The 20,123-nt window shown below is 50.1% G+C and overlaps 2 protein-coding genes across 2 annotated transcripts in view; one reads left to right on the forward strand and one right to left on the reverse strand.

Moving 5' to 3' along the window:
• Positions 1–6,530: 6,530 nt before the first annotated feature.
• On the reverse strand, positions 6,531–7,478 carry LOC118092238 (cyclin-dependent kinase 5 activator 1-like). The gene has a single exon (XM_035130094.2). The coding sequence runs from the start codon at positions 7,476–7,478 to the stop codon at positions 6,531–6,533; it is 948 nt and encodes a 315-aa protein (XP_034985985.1).
• Positions 7,479–13,455: 5,977 nt separating this feature from the next.
• The window catches only part of PTPN23 (protein tyrosine phosphatase non-receptor type 23), a 50,628-nt gene continuing 43,960 nt past the window's right edge, over positions 13,456–20,123 (forward strand). Inside the window, exon 1 of the mRNA XM_035129804.2 lies at positions 13,456–13,713. Coding sequence (XP_034985695.2) covers positions 13,630–13,713 — 84 coding nt within the window. The 5' untranslated portion in view covers positions 13,456–13,629. The remainder of the gene's footprint in view (positions 13,714–20,123) is intronic.

Here is a 20,123-nt window from a genome sequence, read left to right on the forward strand (position 1 = left end):
TCTCTATCTTTCTCAACCTCCCCTCCTCCACAGGTCCTGTTGAATCTAAGAAGTACGACCTGCCCCATTCCAGCCCTCCTTCCCCTGCTTTTCTGTCCCCCAGTGAGAATTGCCCTCAAAACATCCCAGAGAAGATCATATATGCTCAGTGGTTGCAAAATTCTCACTGGGGGAATAGAATCCCACCCCACCCCACCCCCAGATTTCTCTCCTCCTCACTTTTTTTGTATTTAAAAAAATACTATCTCTGGGAAACTTGGGGCTCCTTGAAGCCTGGCGATGGCTTCCTATTAGTGTGACGGCAGTTTGGGCTACATCAAGACCCATAGTTTACAAGAGTTCACCTTCAGCATATTTCTTTCCTCCTGTATTCAATTTAAACTAAACTAAACGCGGGCGACCGTGTTTGGTGCAGAAGCGCAAGCTTCCCTGGCCTGGGGACAGCAGACGGACCCGATCTATAATCCTGGCAGAAGAACGGCCTTACTAGATCAGACCAAACCCCTCCCAAACCCAGGACCCTCTTTTCCAGAGTGACCAAACTGATGCTTGTAGCAGGGAATGAGAACCCAATCCCTCTTGCGTCATTGCTTGCCAGACCAAGACCTGAGAGGGACCAGGGATCAAACCCCACTTGGCCATGAAGCTCACTGGGTAGCCAGTCCCCGCCTCTTAGTCCACCCTACCTCGCAGGGTTGTTGTGGAGATTAAATGAGGAGAGGCAGAGCTCCCCGGAGAAAAAGGTGGGATATAGTACCTGGAGTACTGTGTCCAGTTCTGGGCACCACAGTTCAAGAAGGATACTGACAAGCTGGAACGTGTCCAGAAGAGGGCAACCAAAATGGTCAAAGGCCTGGAAACGATGCCTTATGAGGAACGGCTTAGGGAGCTGGGTATGTTTAGCCTGGAGAAGAGAAGGTTTAGGGGTGATATGATAGCCATGTTCAAATATATGAAAGGATGTCATATAGAGGAGGGTGAAAGGTTGTTTTCTGCTGCTCCAGAGAAGTGGACACGGAGCAATGGATTCAAACTTCAAGAAAGAAGATTCCACCTAAACATTAGGAAGAACTTCCTGACAGTAAGAGCTGTTCGGCAGTGGAATTTGCTACCAAGGAGTGTGGTGGAGTCTCCTTCTTTGGAGGTCTTTAAGCGGAGGCTTGACAGGCATATGTCAAGAATGCTTTGATGGTGTTTCCTGCTTGGCAGGGGGTTGGACTGGATGGCCCTTGTGGTCTCTTCCAACTCTATGATTCTATGAAAATTAATAATTTGTTTTCCAGCGACTGGTAGTCAGAGGGGTGGCCATCGCTTGAGACCAGAGGTAGCCGCCATATGTTGCACAGTCCCACAAATTGTTTCTAGCCCCCTTTTAGTTCTGGGGGCGGTCTTTCCACCCCGTGCAACGCCAAAAAGTGGCATCCAGTGCAGAATGGTTTGTGCTTCCCCCACCCCCCCACCCCAAATCCTAAATGGAGGTGTCGGCCAACACATTTCTCAGATGACCAATCGGAAGAGTCCGTGCTGCCTGCCAATCACAGGGCCTGGTGTTGCTCCCCCCATCAATCAAGCCATGAGGTTCCCAGTCCCTGGTCTCCATCCTCCATCCATATCGAACCATGCTATTTAAAGGATAGCATCTGATTGCCTCCTCCCTCCCTTCAGTGACCTGCAAAAAGGGAAATTCTGGGGGGAATTTACAGGAGGTTTCTATAGACAGCAAGAGACCATTTTAGCATAAAACTACGACTTCGTGCCACGAAAAAGAAAGGTTTTGTTCCTTAATAAAGGAGCCCTTTCATCGGGCGAAGGAGTTAAAGGCTTTTTTTAAAAGAGAAAACTCTAGATTCTGTCTCGAAACACACACGCAACCTCTCTCTGCTGGTGGCTCAGCTGCAACCTCCAAATTTTGCCAGTTGCCATGGAAATCAACAAGTGATAATGTTATATATATATATGTACACAGTGTTTTTTTTTAAAAAAAGGGGGGCTGAGGAAGAGGTCAAATGTTCTTCTCTCTCGAAATGCAGCAGGCTATTCGTGTGTGTGTGTGTGTGTCTGTGTTTGAGAGCTTTTATATTGTGTTTTATTTTATATTGCATTTTTATGTTGCGAGCCGCCCTGAGATCTGCGGGTGAAGGGCAGTATACAAATTTTAATAATAATAATAATAATAATAATAATAATAATAATAATAATAACAGGCATCCATTCCCAGCTTTGGTCCCCTGCAGCTTGCAGGTACTGGTGAAAGAGACTCCCTGCCGGATGGTGGGGACAGCATTGGGCTCGCTCAGCCTCTGCCAACCAGGCGCCCTCTAGATTTTTGGGACCCCTGCAAAACATCTGGAGGGCGCCAGGTCGGCAAAGGCCTGACTTGGCTAGGTGGACCAGTTTCCCGACTCCTTGGAAGGCGGCTTCCTCTGTTCAACTACAGTTCCCAGGGTTCCTTGGGGCAGGAGCCACGGGTGACCAGGTGACCGATTAGGCTCCTGGGTCTTTCCTTGTTTAGGCAGCAGATGAGAACATCTGGGCCTGTGGGCTTCTTCCCATCCCATGACAAGAAGCCAACAAAAAGGCTGGTCACCTGACCAGGGGCTGGGAGACTGGCAGGCTAACCAGCCAATCCAGGCCATTCTATTGTGTGATGCAGCAGCGAAAAAAGCCAATGCAATTCTGGGCTGCATCAATAGGAGTATAGCATCTAGATCAAGGGAAGTAATAGTATCACTGTATTCTGCTCTGGTCAGACCTCACCTGGAGTACTGTGTCCAGTTCTGGGCACCACTGTTCAAGAAGGATACTGACAAGCTGGAACGTGTCCAGAAGAGGGCAACCAAAATGGTCAAAGGCCTGGAAACAATGCCTTATGAGGAACGGCTTAGGGAGCTGGGTATGTTTAGCCTGGAGAAGAGAAGGTTAAGGGGTGATATGATAGCCATGTTCAAATATATGAAAGGATGTCATAGAGAGGAGGGAGAAAGATTGTTTTCTGCTGCTCCAGAGAAGCGGACACGGAGCAATGGATTCAAACTTCAAGAAAGAAGATTCCACCTAAACATTAGGAAGAACTTCCTGACAGTAAGAGCTGTTCGGCAGTGGAATTTGCTGCCAAGGAGTGTGGTGGAGTCTCCTTCTTTGAAGGTCTTTAAGCAGAGGCTTGGCAGGCATATGTCAAGAATGCTTTGGTGGTGTTTCCTGCTTGGCAGGGGGTTGGACTGGATGGCCCTTGTGGTCTCTTCCAACTCTACGATTCTATGATTCTATGATTCTTGCCACCGTGGCACCCTACCTTTATAAAGGGGCTCTGAGGAGAGCCAGGGTGGCCTAGTGGTTAGAGTGTCGGCCTAGGACCTGGAGAGACGCAGGTTCGAATCCGCACTTGACCACGAAGCTGGGTGACCCTCGCTGCTGCTCAGGCTCACCTACTTTGCAGGGTCGTTGTGGCGATGAATTGGGGAGGGGGAGAAGAACTACGGCACGCGTGCCCCCTTGATATCTTTGGAGAAAAAGGTATGAACCTAATACATATTTAAACGTTTGCTGCTTCTCCAAATGTCAGCGTGGGAGGGGGGGTGAGCCTCCACCTTGGAGCCCAGATTGGGAGTGGGGAGAATATGAGGGGTCCACTTGCAAACTGGGGAGCAACTGAGGTTGAGCGAGAGAAACCGCAGACCTTGCCTGCTGTCTGGTGGGTTAGAGAAGGCCAGGCTGGTTAATACTGGCTATAAATAATACTCTTGGGGCGTCAGTTCTGTTCCTGATCCCCACATCAATACCCCATGAAGGTCAGACAACAGACAGCATTAAGTGGCCAACACCATTGTGACTTCCTTCCAACTATATCTTATGCCAGCCTTTGCCAAATAGGCTCCCCTCCGGATGCTTCGAACTACAACTCCCATGATGCTGTGCTCACCTGCTTGGCAATCTCCGTGAGGATACTATCAGGGCAAACCCAAACACAGCCTGTTGTCAAATTTCTCAAATGGCAGACAAATAACAACGGGAAGCACAGCTATTCCATTTGCCCTGCCGACTTCTTCCACTTAGCAGTAGCTTATCCATCAGGCTAACTATTTGCATCCCAGCTAGTTGTTACAAAAACTGGTTGCCTAAGTTAGCTTTTTTATTCCTCCTCCCTCCTCCTCCTCCAACCCTTTTTCCTTTTGTGCTGTGTCTTTCGAACTATAAGCTAGCAGGCAGGACTGGGTTTTTTAAAAATCTCCCTGTAAACATCGCCCTCTCCCTAGGGAATGGCAGTCCTGTGATGGACAGCAGGGAATTTTCAGCAGCTTCATAAAACTAAGTTTTCCAGGAGTCATTTGGGGAAGAAGCAACCGCTAAACGGATTCGAAACTGGTGTAGGCTTGTATGCATACCCAGAGAATCTACACTTCCACGTGGAAATAGCAGGAAATGTCCAAGGTAATGTCAGAGGCAGATATAGGGCAGAGCAATTGGTTTCACAGCACTGGGTGCTGAGCCTAGGGGGTGCTGCAGAGCACAGGAAGTGAATTGAGCAAAAGGGAAGGTGAGAGGCAGGGGGGGCGGCGGGTACCAATTTTTGGCCTCGCACAGAGCATTGCTCAAATTTGAAAGACCGAAATGTGTGTCATAATCCCCGTCCCCCTGCTAATGTGCAACCCAACAAAGGCACATTGACCCTCAGCACATTGCAAAGGATCTTGGGGTGAATTTCCGGGCTCGCACACTGCTTCTCTGGCATCCCCAAGAATACTGCGGCCTGCAAGCAATGGCTTTGGTCATCTGTGTGGTCAGCCCAGCCGAGACAACGCATTCTAGAAGGCTTTAAAAGAGGACTGTTTAGGGAAGCTTTTAATATTTAATACTGTATTGTTTTAATATTCAATTGGGAGCTGCCCAGAGTGGCTAGGGAGACTCAGCCAGATGGGTGGGGTATAAATAAATTATTATTATTATTATTATTATTATTATTATTATTATTATTATTAATCACAGAGGAGGAGAGGGCTATCGATGGCTACTCGCCAGGATGGCTAGGCTCAGCCTCCAGAGGCAGCAATGATTCTGAATACCAGGTGCTAGAAGCTGCGGGAAGGGAGAGCGCTCCTGTGTTCGAATCCTGCCTGGGGGCTTCCCACAGGCATCTATCTGGTTGGCCACTGGGAGAACAGGATGCTGGACGAAATGGGCCATTGGCCTGATCCAGCAGGCTCTCCTTATGTACTCACCCTACTTTGCAAACAATTCTGCCCTTAATTAAGGGTTCCCCGCATAAACGGCCAGCACAAGGGACTCCAATGGGACCCCCCCCCTTGAGGGTTAGGGGACCGTAACCCTTGCTGTGGTCTTGATCCAGATTCAGGGCCTGGAGTTTTCTGTTTGCAGGGCAAAGGAGAGGTCCCATGGAAAGATGAGAGGCCTCCTTTTTTTGCAATGCAAGGTGCAGGCGCAGGGAGCTCAGTTCTGGAACTGCAGTGGGAATGCAAAAAGGTCCTGTTCCCCCTTGTGTTGGGGACCCCAATCCTGATCAGACCCTACTGGCAGTCTTCAGGGGGGAAAGGCAGCGACCCTGAATTTAAGAAGCAGATTAAGGTGACGTGCGGTGTGGCCCTTATTCAGAATTCATTGTGTGGCCCCTCAATTTCCCCACCTCTTTCCTCCCTCTGTTCCCCCATCACAGTCCTAAACCCCAAAGAGTAACCAAAGCCAAGGGTCGGGGCTGCATCTTCCACTCCTGCCTCGAAGGAACCCTTTCCCCATCCTTTCGCACAAGCAACACACCAGATTCAACTCCAGGAGGACAAGAGGCGACCATTCTAACAAGGAGGGGAGAATTCTAGCAGTGGTTGCAAATGGACTTGGTGCTGAGGGCAGCTGAGTGAGGGCAACAGGACCCCAGAGCCGGAAAAGGGGTCTGGAAATGTGGGGGGGGGGAGCTAGTCTCATTAAAAAATAAAAATAAATGAAGTACAAATGATGGCACCTCCACGCTTAATTAGTGCCCAAGGCAAGACGGGCAGATCTGCAGACTTGCTTCTCCCTGTGTGTTTGCCTCTTAGACCCAACACAATCGTCAAAAATTATTTTCCTCCTTCCCAGATCTTTCCGCTCACTCCGTCCCCCAATTTTTTTGGGGGGGGGAGTTCCAAAAAAATAAATAATCAGAATAAATGACACCAAGGGGGTGTAGGAAACCCCCAGAGGCACCTTCTGGCCTTTTCAAAAAAAAGTGGCAGAGGTCCAGATACCTTTGTGGGTTCCTCCCTCATTGGTTTTATATTTTTAAAAAAAGCAGCTCTGACAGACAGACAGACAGACGGATGGATTTCTGAGCATCTGCATTCCACCTCCACCCACCTCGTCCAACACCTTCGTTGAGCCCGTCTGACTCACTGCAGCAAGCAGAGAAAGCAGTTGTCTGTTTTGGCAAAGGCATGGCCTCAGAAGGAGACCTCTGGGCCACCGAGCATCCATCGCCCACCAGGGACCAGGAAGGAACTGGTGAATCTGGCCAGGTCCCCGGTCCTCGCCAGGAGAACCAGTCACCGGTCCAGGATGCGGGCAAAGTCTTCTCTCTTGGCGCTGCCCTCGTTCTTGAGGTCGGCGAAGACCTGGGTGAAGTAGTGCGGGTCGGCGTTGATCCGAAGCATCTTGGCGCTCATGGCGTTGATGATGCGCAAGCAGCGGTTCCAGAAGACGTCTTTGGAGGCTTCCACCAGGAAGGGCTTCAGCGGGTAGGAGATCTCGTTGCCCATGTAGGAGTAGGACAGGTAGAGGCAGGTGAGCAGGGCAGCCTGCAGCTCATGCTCACTGCCCACCGTGTCCCCGTCGATCATCTCGCGGCACAGCAGGTAGACGAAGACCACGTTGGCCGGAGTGACAAAGGCCTGGTCTTGCCAGCCCTGCAGCAGCAGGGAGCGGTCCACGCTGCGGAGCCACAGGATGGGCTCGGTGGGAGACAGGTGCTTCAGGCGGAAGCAGCGGCGGCACAGGAACTCGCCCAGGCACTTCAGCAGCTCGCTGGTGGACGCCTGGACAATCACCCGCCGGGGGGACGACGAGGTGCCTCCGCCGACCACGCCGGGCTTGAGTGTGCCGGAGGAGCGCTTGGAGCTGAGGGGGGCCAGCGGCGGCTCGGCCCCGTCGAAGCTGGCGAGGTTGGCGCAGGAGAGGGACTTCTTGACGTTCTCGTGGTTCAGCTGGGCCACGTCCTTGGCGTGGCCGTAGTTGCCGTTGTTCTTCGAGGGGCCCTTGCTGCCGCCGCCGCCGGCCCGCGACCCCTTTTTCTTGGTCGAGGCCACTAGCCGCTTCCAGGTCAAGGCCGGGATGAACATGGAGTTTCTCTTGAGCCCCTTCTCGGCCTTCTGCCCGCCGCTGCCGCTGCCCTTGGCGCCCGCCAGGCCAGGGTAGTGCGCCAAGGAGCTGGAGGAGCCGTCGTCGTAAAGGCTGGTTTTCCGCAGGCCCGGAGAGAGGGACAGCACCGTCCCCATGGCGGCAGTGGGAAGGGAAGGGGAAAGAGGGGGCGCCGGGATGGAGGGGGCGAGCGAGGGGCTGAGTCAAAGCACCCCAGGCCCACTACAAGCGACCACCAGCAGGAGCCCAGGCCTCATGGCCAGATCCTGCCTCGGTGGGGGTGTTCTCGCCTGGCCTGGCCCTGGAAGCAAAGTCACCTCCTGCTTGCAAGGGATCGGCGGCCAGACCAACGTGGCCAAACACACCTAGCTGGGGTGGGGGGAGACCTATTGGTGTTGCGCCATCGTCGTGGCCTCAGGGCCTGTGGCGCTTCTCATCCTGCACCTGCTGCTCCAGTCCACCCATTTGCAAACTTACACACCGGCCTCGGCTTCCAGCGCACACCTTCACTACGTCCTGGGAATAATTCCGGGCAAATGAGGTTTTTGCCACAGTTTCCAGCTGCTTCAAAAAAAGCGCCTGCGATCCTTCGACGGCCAGATGGATTGCAAAGCTTGCAAGTGTCCTGTGTGTGTGTGTGGGGGTGCTTCCTGCCCCCCAGATGGGGGAAATCGTTGCTGGTCAAAGCTTCTGGTTGGAGATAGGGGGGCGCGCAGATGTCCCCAATCGTTGCTGCAGAAAGGCGCTGTTGCAAAACCCAAACTGCAACTGGGGAACCCGGTGGTACTCAATTCCCCCCCACCCCCACTGACCTCTTTTCCGTATTTAAAAAAAACCTAGATCCTGTCCGATCGGTCCCCAGACGGACTCCTCCCGCCGCCGCCGGGGGGCGCCATCCCGCTTTCCTTCTCGTTAGTCCCTGGAAGAAGGCGCTTCTGCTGCACCCCTCGGGCTGCGTGTGGGGTGCTGTTGGCTCCCCGTTTTTTTTTTCCTTTCGACCCTCCAAACTCCCTCGTCTTCCTTGCAAACGGGGGGGGGGGGCGCTCAGATCCTGCGCTCTCCCGACCACCACGACGCTGCTGCTGCCGCAATCGCGCCCGGCCTTCCCCTCTCCGGTGCCATTCAAGAGGAGCGATGATGGGGCTCTTGTGGGGTGGAGAGGAAGATCCGGATTTCCCCCAGGATAGCTGGTGTTGGTGGGGGGGGGGGGTTGAAGGGGGGGGAGAGTGCAGATGCGCAGAGCCTCCGCCGCAGGAAGGATGCTGAGAGCCAAACTCCGGTTAGAAAGGAGAGCGAGCTGTGCGGGGAGGGAGAACCCGGGATCCTCTTCCAGCAGTGCGGATGGTCCGTGTTATTTCGGGATGCGGGGATGCGGAGCCTTGATGCGACCGATCTCCCTCCGGGGCTCCTCGCCGGCGGCTCCCTTTGGACTCGCCGCCTGTCTGGCAGCGTCGGATGGGGATGAAGCAATGAGATGCAAGGGGGGGGCGAGGAGGGAGGGAGGGAGGGAGGAGGAGGAGGAGGAGAGGGATGGTCCAGGGATGCTGAGCGCCCAGGCAGCCAAACGCGCAGGCAGAGAGGATGGAGGGAGCCTCGTCTCTCGGGCTCCCCCCGCTGGCCCACCGCGGCCATTGCAGGGAGCTGCCGGAATGCCGAGTCACAGCGCTGGCCCGTCCTTCTTAGAATGACAGGGGGGCACCCCCAGGGCAATCTAGTCCAACCCCCTGCCATGCAGGAATCTCAACTAAATGATAATGGATTTATTGAATTGGGAGGGAACCCCTAAGGGTCATCTAGTCCAACCCCTTGCAGTGCAGGAAGCTCAATGCAAGCATACGTGCCGGATGACTGCTTAAAAACCTCCAGCGAAGGGGAGTTCGCCACCTCCCGAGGGAGTCCTTCTTGGGCTGCCCAAGAGGCAGGCTGAGCATGTGCAGAGGTGGTTTCTGGGACGTGCCCCATGCAACTGCAGGGGGCGCCACAACGATGCCGTGGAATGCAGCAAGACAGATGGGTGGGCCCCACCAAATTTTAGAATTTGAAAGCCACAAGCCTGCTAGTGGTGTGCGCATTGGGCAGAGCTTTCCAAATTTTTCATGTTGGTGACACACTTTTTAAAGGTAAAGGGATCCCTGACCATTAGGTCCGGTCGCGGACAACTCTGGGGTTGCGGCGCTCATCTCGCTTTACTGGCCGAGGGAGCCGGCGTACAGCTTCCAGGTCGTGTGGCCAGCATGACAAAGCCGCTTCTGGCAAACCAGAGCAGCACATGGAAACGCCGTTTACCTTCCCGCTATAGCGGTTCCTATTTATCTACTTGCACTTTGAGGTGCTTTCGAACTGCTAGGTTGGCAGGAGCAGGGACTGGACAACGGGGGCTCACCCCATTGCGGGGATTCGAACCGCCAACCTTTTGATCAGCAAGCCCTAGGCTCCGTGGTTTAACCCACAGCACCACCCACATCCCTGACACACTTCTTAGACATGCGTCATTTCACGACACAGTAATTCAGTTTTACTAGCAAACCGGAGGCTAAACTAACCCCTTTCCAGCCCTGGGACGAGCGCAGGGAGCGTTTGTGCGACACACCTACACAGTGTAGCCGACACACTAATGTGCCATGTTGTAGAGAACTGCTGGAAAAAAATGTTTTCAGCAGACACCAAAACGAGTGCATCTGCCTGGTGTCAACAGGCAGGGAGTTCCACAGTTTCCCAGTGATTGTGTTCATAAACTCCCTGCAAAGAAATCGGTCTGAATATTCAACAACTAGTTTGTCTGGAAGCGAGCCGGGTATAAATGGAATGTTTAAACCTCCTTCAGCCTCCTTTTTTTCCAGCCCTGGATGATCTATTCTAGAAGGATCAGCACCAGGAAGGTGATATTTGGAAGTAATTAACTCTTTTTTAAAAAAAATTGGAGAAAAAAGAGAAGAAACAAAAACCTCTTCCGCAGTAAAAATAGGCTCCTGCCTTCTGCTTGATTTTTCTATTTTGGTGGTGCCTTTGTCAGCCAGGAGAAGAAAGGGGAGGGAAGGAGCTGACGATATAAACAAGAAGAAAACAAGCCCTTTTCCTTTTAATGTTAAAAGAGATGGTATGTATATCTAAAAGAGGACATTTCAGGACTAGGAGCGAGTTGCATAATCACATGTGGGCTGGCCATATGAGGGATAATTGCATGGGAGGAACAGAGGGAGAGCAGCAGAGAGTCCCAAACAGCTGCTCCTGAACCATTTTTGGAGGATGTCTCAGTGAGAAAGGGCAAAGGTGATGGGCGGGGGGGGGGGAGAAAATCAAGAGGGGGGAGAGGGTCATACAAAACAGCGCAGTGGCAAATTTGGAAGTGCTGCAGTGTCGCTTCGCGATAGTCGAAGCCAAGCCCCCTTGCAGCCACCCTACCGTCTAAGATTATAACAGCCTTTACAGATTATATAATAATTTTACACCTATATGACAACAGTAATGGGGTGCCTTGCAACTGTCAAGGCAGAGCTAGATCTTCTATTTTCATCTAGATCTTCTATTTTCAGCCAGATCTTCTATTTTCAGCTAGATCTTCTATTTTCTCTGTATGTACATAGAAGGGCAAATCATGATTGTGAACCGCCCCTGTGATCTACGATGAAGGGTGGTATACAAACTTAGTAAATAATAATAATGGTGATGATTTGTAGTGCTCCAATACAGTGGTATCTCGGGTTACAAACACCTCGGGTTACAGACTCTGCTAATCCAGAAGTAGTAAGGTAAAGGTAAAGGGACCCCTGACCATTTGGTCCAGTCGTGACCGACTCTGGGGTTGCGGCACTAATCTTGCGTTATTGGCCGAGGGAGCCGGCGTACAGCTTCCAGGTCATGTGGCCAGCATGACAAAGCTGCTTCTGGCGAACCAGAGCAGCACACGGAAACGCTGTTAACCTTCCCGCTGTAGCGGTTCCTATTTATCTACTTGCACTTTGATGTGCTTTCGAACTGCTAGGTTGGCAGGAGCTGGGACTGAGCAATGGGAGCTCACACTGTCGCAGCGGGAGGCCGCATTAGCTGAAGTGGTACCTCAAGTTAAGAACGGTTTCAGGTTAAGAACGGACCTTCGGAACAAATTAAGTTCTTAACCAGAGGTACCACTGTATCTTCTTTCAGAGGGACTTAAGTTGTGTTTTCAGTGATGTTTATCCATTTATTTATTGCATTTATAGTTTTATATCCTACCGTACCAATAGCGGGTCTAATAAGGTGGTTTCTGCACATGCTGTAGTCGGAAGTGAGGGGCAGAAGGGGCTTGTCAATCTGGGAAGGGAGCCCATCTAGGAGAAGGAACACTCTGATCCTGAACCTCCACACCCTTGTTTGTGAGAAAGGCTTTGGGAGTAAACCCCGAGGAAAAATCCATACCCACTGCCTTGAGGGATATATGTGGGAGAACATCAGGGTTTTTTCCAGAGAGTCTTCTCTTCTCATGAGGTGGCCAAAGTATTGGAGCCTCAGCTTCACGATCTGTCCTTCCAGGGAGCACTCAGGGCTGATTTCCTTAAGAATGGATAGGTTTGATCTTCTTGCAGTCCATGGGACTCTCAAGAGTCTCCTCCAGCACCATAATTCAAAAGCATCAATTCTTCGGCGATCAGCCTTCTTTATGGTCCAGCTCTCACTTCCATACATCACTACTGGGAAAACCATAGCTTTAACTATACGGACCTTTGTCGGCAGGGTGATGTCTCTGCTTTTTAAGATGCTGTCTAGGTTTGTCATTGCTTTTCTCCCAAGAAGCAGGCGTCTTTTAATTTCGTGACTGCTGTCACCATCTGCAGTGATCAAGGAGCCCAAGAAAGTAAAATCTCTCACTGCCTTCATGGATGGCCATGAATCCTACACTTTTCTCCAAGGGGCTCAAGGTGGCGTACTTGGATCTCCCCCTCATCATTTATATAATAATAATAATAATAATAATAATAATAATAATAATTTATTATTTATACCCCGCCCATCTGGCTGGGTTTCTTTAATCCCCACAACTTCTCTGTCAGGTAGGTTAGACACATCGACTGGACAAGGGAGCTTCCTGGCTGAGAGTGAAACTGGTCTTTCCCAGATTCTAGTCCATGGGTAGGCAAACTAAGGCCCGGGCGCTGGATCCAGCCCAATCGCCTTCTGAATCCAGCCCATGGACGGTCCGGGAATCAGCGTGTTTTTACATGAGTAGAATGTGTGCTTTTATTTAAAATGCATCTCTGGGTTATTTGTGGGGCAGAGGAATTCTTTCTTTCTTTCTTTTCAAAATATAGTCCAGCCCCCCACAAGGTCTGAGGGAGAGTAGACTGGCCTCCTGCTGAAAAAGTTTGCTGACCCCTGTAACCCACCGACTGCTGCACCACCCAATACTTACCCCAAGAGTATTGTTTTATATCATATACTGCACGGCAATAAAAGAACATGCAGTTAAGAGAGAATGAACACCTTCGGAAACTATATTAGGTTTTAACAACAGTGGTATTGTATCTAAAATATACTAAATTTCCCAAGGGCTACATGACACTTGGTTGCTTTTGTTGCAATAGAGTCATAGGACTAGTGCTGCCCTTCTGGGGCATGCAAGCCCTGGGATCCCAAACATTTTTACCACCCGCACGTCTGTGCCCAACCTCAGGGTGCTCAGTTGCAATGGAGGATCTTCATTGCCACCTGCTGATCTACCACGATCACTGCATCGCAGATTTATTAGAATCATAGAATCATCACATCCCCTCCAACATTTCCCCGATGGAAATAGGGATGTCCTAAGGAAAAGCGGGACATTCATCAGAAACCGGGACTGGGCTTCTGTAAACCCGGGACTGTCCCTGGAAAATAGGGGCTGGACTCACAGAACTGTAGAGTGGGAAGGGACACCCGAGGGCCATCTAGTCCACCCCCTCCTGCAACGCAGGAATCCTGCGCGCAGCCAGCCAGATGCGCTCTCTCTCTCCACATCTGCGAGCCCTGAAGCTGTTGCGGAACTACAACTCCCATCAGTCCCGAGCAAGCCGGGGCCTCTGGGAGTTGTAGTCCACCGGGAGCAGGAACTCCGCTTCCCGTCAGGCGCCGCGGCTTCCGGCGGGGAGTGGGCGGTGCGCCGGAAGTCGGGCTGGGCCGGAGGAGCCCCCTCAGCCGCCGCGTCCTCTTCCTCCTCTTCCTCCTCCTCGTCTCGTCCGGGCGCCGCGTCGGGCTCGGCTGGGCTTGGGCCTCCTGGGAGGGGCCCGGCTGGTGCTGCGCCGCGTCTGGGCCGGAAGGGGGGGCGAGGCCGGCGGGATGGAGGCCGTGCCCCGCATGCCCATGATCTGGCTGGACCTCAAGGAGGCGGGAGAGTTCGGCTTCCACCAGGCCGTCAAGAAGGTGGGAGGAGGGGGGGGAGGGGCAGGCAGCATTATTGTTATTATTATTATTACAGTATTATTATTATTAGCCTAGTGGGAAAGGGGAGGGGCAGAGGCCTAAGGGGGAGGGGCAGGCAGCATTGTTGTTGTTTGTTTATTATCCCAGTGGGGGAGGGGGAGAGACCTAGGGGGGAGGGGCAGGCAGCATTATTATTATTATTATTATTATTAGCCTTGTGGGGGCGGGGTGGGTCAGAGGCCTAAGGGGGGCAGACAGCATTATTATTATTATTATTATTATTATTATTATTATTATTATTATCCCAGTGGGGGAGGGGCAGAGGCGTAGGGGGGAGGGGCAGGCAGCATTATTATTATTAGCCTTGTGGGGGCGGGGTGGGGCAGAGGCCTAAGGGGGGCAGGCAGCATTATTATTATTATTATTATTATCATCATCATCCCAGTGGGGGAGGGGCAGAGGCGTAGGGGGGAGGGGCAGGCAGCATTATTATTATTATTATTAGCCTTGTGGGGGCGGGGTGGGGCAGAGGCCTAAGGGGGGCAGACAGCATTATCATCATCATCATCCCAGTGGGGGAGCAGCAGAGGCGTAGGGGGTAGGGGCATGCAGCATTATTGCTATTATTACTATTAGTTTAGTAGGGAAGGGGAGGGACAGAGGCGTAAGGGGGGAGGGGCAGACAGCATTATTATTAATATTATTATTAGCCTAGTGGGGGTGGGGTGGGGAAGAGGCAGAGGCCTAGGGCCTCCACCCCACCAGCCTCGGGATGGAGACGCTTCAGGTTACAGACTCTGCTAATCCAGAAATAGTACCTCAGGTTAAGAACTTTGCTGCAGGATGAAAACAGAAATCGTACTCCGGCGGCGCAGAAGCAGCGAGAGGCCCCATGAGCTAAAGTGGTACCTCAGGTTAAGAACAGTTTCAGGTTTGTTTGTTTTTTAAAAGAACAGTTTCAGGTTAAGAACAGACATCCAGAACGAATAAAGTTCTTAACCAGAGGTACCACTGTAATACCTAGTGGTTCTCAAACCTTTCCCCCTGCTCTGGGGCCACACTTTCGGACCAACAATTTTGCTTGCCGATATTTTTTTTATAGATAAGGAACACATTGGAAAACGGGGGGGGGGAGGAGAGAGCAACTCCGAGGGGTGCTTGATTTATAACATAGAACACAACTCCTTTAGAATATGATCCCAGGACATACAGGAAGCATAAAGCAATGCACAGGAGCACGAATCTTTCCCAAAATATAATTATATGTTATATTATCATTCCTGAAATATGATTACTGTATATATTATATTATACTGTACTGGAGTGCAATGTTTTAACAGTTTCCTGGACTGGCCTTGGATCTTGCTCCCCTGCCACACCCTTTGAGAAGCCTTCAAGCTGCAGGTCCCAGGGTGGGTTAGCAACACAGCACCAAAAGGGGGATCGGAAGGTTCGGAACAACTCCCAGTTATTTGGTGGGTCTTAAAAACATACCCTCAGGTGCTAAGGTATGGTTCTGGGGAGAAGCCTGAGTATTTTCTTGATGTGGAGCCCTGAGCATAAGAAGGTGGGGCTGCTTGTTGTTGTTCCGTTATTGCTTGCATGCGTGGACCTCTCTGCGGGTGGTTGGTGATGGGTTGGGGAACAGAGAGTTGATAAGTTTAGGAGAGGATTGCCATCTGAAAACCTGAGATTCGCTGGGCTAAGGGGTTTCTCACCTAAATGGAGGAACTGAGTGTGTTCCCTTGATGTGATGGTTGATCAGTGAAGACCATTCTTATAGAACAGGCACGTCCAACAGGTAGATCGTGATCTACCGGTAGATCACTGGACATCTGTGGTAGATCACTGGCTCCCCCCAAAGAAGCTCAACAACTTTTGCTCCCCTAAAAAAAGCTTAACGTGTGTGCCCTGCACCCCCCAAAACAGGGCCATCCTCAGTCCTAAAAAAGCCCAAGAACTTTGACCAGAACCCCCAAAACCAGGGCTTTCTTTCCTAAAGAAAATAAAGCTCAACAACTTTGACCTGAACCCCCCAAAAGGGGTAGATCACTGCCAGTTTTTAACTCTGTGAGTAGATCTCAGTGTCTTGGGAGTTGGCCACCCCTGTTATAGAATCATAGAGTTGGAAGAGACCACAAGGGCCATCCAGTCCAACCCCCTGCCGAGCAGGAAAGGGGAAGGTCGTTGGGATTGGAAGGAAGTTTGCGAGGCGTGATGGGTGATGACTGAGAGTGTGGGTGAAAATGTGGGTGGATTTAGGGCCTTTCGTCTCCACAAACAATCTCCAGGCTCATCTTCTGAACGCCTGACTCAGTCCCTTTAATTGGGCTGCTCTTCTGCCTCCAATGAATGACTTAGCACACTTCATGCCTGCCAATCTCTTTGTCTCCATATCTGCCTAGATCCAAATTACTGTACAGGTGAAACTTGGAAAATTAGAATATCGTCGAAAAGTGCATTTATTTCAGTAATGCAACTTTTTATTTTTATTTTTACAAATGCTTTCTTTTGGAAATTCCACAGTAATAAAACAAATAGTTACAATAATACAAAAATAAACATCGCTATTACATTTCATTAATTACATTCTATTTATTATTGACCTGCCTAACGACAAATACTGTATATTCCTGTGTATAAGACTACTTATTAACCCAGGAAAATCTCAAAAGTCGGGGGTCGTCTTATACGCTGGGTTGTATTTCTTATACAGCGAGTATATCCCAAACTCTATATTTTAACTGGAAAAGTTACGGGGTCGTCTTATACGCCCAGTCGTCTTATACGCAGGAATATACGCTTGACATATCTTGCTTTGCATGTCATGCATCTATCTCATATATTGGTTTCACCTTTTAAGTTGCATTACTGAAATAAATGCACTTTTCGACGATATTCTAATTTTCCGAGTTTCACCTGCACATTCAGTTGCTCTGTCACAAACACTTTCCTTGCCACATCCAATTAATAATCTTGTGCCCCTGGTAGCCTCTTCAGGTTGACAGTGGCCTGATACAGGTAGCCCTTGGGCCAGCCTTCCCTGGCCTACTGCCTTCCAGATTTTTGGGACTACAGTTATGCCTGCTGGGGCTGATGGGAGTTGTAGTCCTAGGGAACAGAAGTTCATTAAATGGATGAACTTTCTTGTGCAGACATCCCCAACCTGCAGCCTTCCAGATGTTTTGGCCTACAACTCCCATGATCCCTAGCTAACAGGACCAGTGGTCAGGGATGATGGGAATTGTAGTCCCAAAACATCTGGAGGGCAGAGTTTGGGGGTGCCTGCTCTTGTGCCATTGAAGCAGCACCATGGAGGGTGACGTAGCCAGGCAAAAGTCATAACAAGTGGGAGAGCGAGCGAGAGCGCTTTCTGCTTGCCATTATTAAGGATATTGGCATTAAGGACCACTTTGAGGTTTTCTACAGTCAAGTGGCATATAAATTTTATGAAATGAACATTGCCCTTCTTTTTGGAAAGTAGGCGGCAGTCTGATAGTAACCCCAAGATTCTTTGGGAAAATCTGAAGCAGTTAAGAGATTTATGTGGTGCCTTCCAAAGCCATTCAAATAACAGTCAGCTTCCTGTAATGTAAAAATGGCACCAGTAATTGGGAAATGTTGGGGATCCTATGGGACAATGGAATTACAAGCAAAATACCCAATTAATTCCTTCCTGTTCTTCTTAGCTCCTATCTATCCAGTAGAACAGTAGTCAGAGTGTACAGTATTCGGAAGGGTTCCCAACTTTTGCTCCTGGGCATCTCCAACTGCAATGCCTTTTGTACCTGCTTGTTTTCTATTCTTATATCCATGCTGTGGAGCAGGGGTTCCCAACAAAATTTTCTCGAGGACCCCTCATCGAGCCGCTATTGTGACAAGGACCCCCATTAATTCCTAATCCTAAAATTAAAAAGTGAGAGCCAAATTAAGAGTCTTTTTATATTTTATATTTATACGTTTTTTACAGTTACGATTTAGGTTCAATGGACACTGACAAGATCGGTTCGAGAGTCACTGACTTACTTGCTTGAACATCAAATGCATTATCTTCCTCTTCATCTGTAGGCCTTTGTCGTTTTAACGAACCACTTTTTAACCAACGGTCCATTTTTAACTATGCGAACTGTAGCTTCCGCAAAAAACAACGCTTTGTTTACAAACACTACTGTTTTGCAAAGAGGCAGCACGCGCCAGGGAGGAGGGAGGGGAATGGAGAAGACAGGGTACCTGCGCAGTAGCGCACAAATGAAGCCGACGCGCGCAAAGCTTCTTGGGGAGGTGAGCGTTAGTAGAATGTGCGCGCTGCCTCTTTGCAAAACAGTAGTGTTTGTAAAGCGCCACCTAACGGCATACAGCAGAACTACTGCCTCTATCTAATTCTAGTTTTGCGCTAGACTCTGCTCATGCAGGAAGCGGCCATAACAAAAAATCATACGAAATATATTTAATATATTTTTTATTCTAATAGCATCTTGCGGACCCCTCTGGCATAGCTCGCGGACCCCTGGGGGTCCGCGGACCACCTGTTGGGAACCACTGCTGTGGAGAGAGAGAAAAACCCCACACCTCTATGCTGATTTTTAAATTTTGTTTTATTTTATGTTTGGTTGTAGTGTTTTGAAAGATGTAGGAGAAGGCCAGGAAGGTGTTTTTTTTCCCCTTGGTCATTTGGCAACCTTGTGCTCCAATGGAAGTGGACCAGCCATAATAATTGTGGGAGTTTTGACTCAAATAGACTATGGCAGAAGCATCAGGTTACTTTCTTGTTGGAGCAAGAAGACGCTGCCTTTGATCCAAGGCCCTTAGTGTAAGAGGGTGAGGCTCCTCCTGTATTCCAGGGCCCTGGACAGGTGAGGGTGGGAAAGGGCTTGGATTCTTGCAAGGTAGGCTGGCCGAATTGGAACCAGAGAGTTGCAGAGGTGGAAGGGACCCCCAAGGGTCATCTAGTCCAACCCCAGGCAAACAGGAACCATTGAATCCCTGTTTAAAAACCTCCCAACGAAGGAGAGCCCACCACTTTCCAAAGTAGTCCACTTTCTAAAGTATAAAAACAACTGTTGCCATCAGAAAGTTCATCCCACATCACCTTCTCCGCTGATTCTTGCCAGTGGTTTTAAGTGTTAATATTCAGGATCATGACCTGGATGTGACGAAATCAGAAACGTGCTTTTTAAGAAATAAAATAGTGGTATAGCCTGTGAAATTCTCCTGCGCAAGCCACACTGAAATGAACAGCAGCTGTGCCGGAGCAATTACTGCACAACTTTTGTGGTTTTCATTTCATCATAATATAGTTATAATAATTTATTTGTACCCCGCCCCAGCCATTCTGGGCGGCTTCTAGCATAATGTAAATAGAAACACAGTAAAACATTAAGCCTTGAAAAAGTTTCCCTCTACAGGGCTCCCTTCAGATGTCTCCTTAAAGATATATAATTACTCATCTCCTTGACATCTGAATGGAGGGCATTCCACAGGGAGGGTGCCACTACCAAGAAGGCCCTCTGCCTAGTTCCCTGTAGCTTCACTTCTCACAGTAAGGGAACCGCCAGAAGGCCCTCGGAGCTGAATCTCAGTAGCGTTTGGCAGGAGAAGTGCCTGAAGGATTGTTCCCTAGTCTCTGCCCCCCCCCTCCAATTTCTGAGAGTCTCATGTTTTACGATCTTACTTCGAGCAGGAGGGCCATGACATCTGGAATTTCCCAGTATTCCATCAGGAGAGTTCTTGGTAATCTGTTTATTTCTAATGTGTTTATTCTGCTTTCCTACCCTTGGAAAGCTCCTAACGCAGCGTCCCCAGAAGTTGTACTGTAATAAAAGCGATACGTAATTGAAAAACGGCTTCAAGCAGTAAAATTCCCTGGGCATCTCTGATGGTCAGTGTTGCCTGAGTCTGCCTGTGTTTGTCGCTTCTGCTCAGAAGGAAAGCGGCTGAGTCACAGTCTGCTGATGGCTGGTCTTGCCGTTCCTGTTTCTCACTGTAGAAAATGACTGTGTGTGCATGCATGCGCATAGGAGGCAGAGATCAAAAAGGGTGCAAAGTCTCTGAGCCAGGAAACTGCTTTGTACTTGAGAGGGGAAAGAGTGGTCTCCTCCTAGCTGGCCGCTGTGAGACCAGGACACTTGTATAATCCAACTATGGGGCTCTTATTTATATTAAATGCTGCTTCCACATGCAAATCTCCCTTGGCTGTGGATCACAGTGACTTTGTTCCGGCCTTGATTTTCCCAGCTGCGCAAAGGGTGTAAGAAGGATTTGTTCTGCTCAGTGGCGGTCAGGATAAAGTTCATTGCAAATCAAAGGTCCTGCATAAGGCAGGCAGCTTCCCTGGAAGTCTGAGTTGGCCATTTTCTTTCCAACACGACGAGGCCTCTTTTCTGGACACCTGTTTCCGTGAGCAAAGAATG

Source organism: Zootoca vivipara, chromosome 12 (assembly GCF_963506605.1).
Source record: "Zootoca vivipara chromosome 12, rZooViv1.1, whole genome shotgun sequence".
In the NCBI taxonomy this organism is placed as follows: domain Eukaryota; kingdom Metazoa; phylum Chordata; class Lepidosauria; order Squamata; family Lacertidae; genus Zootoca; species Zootoca vivipara.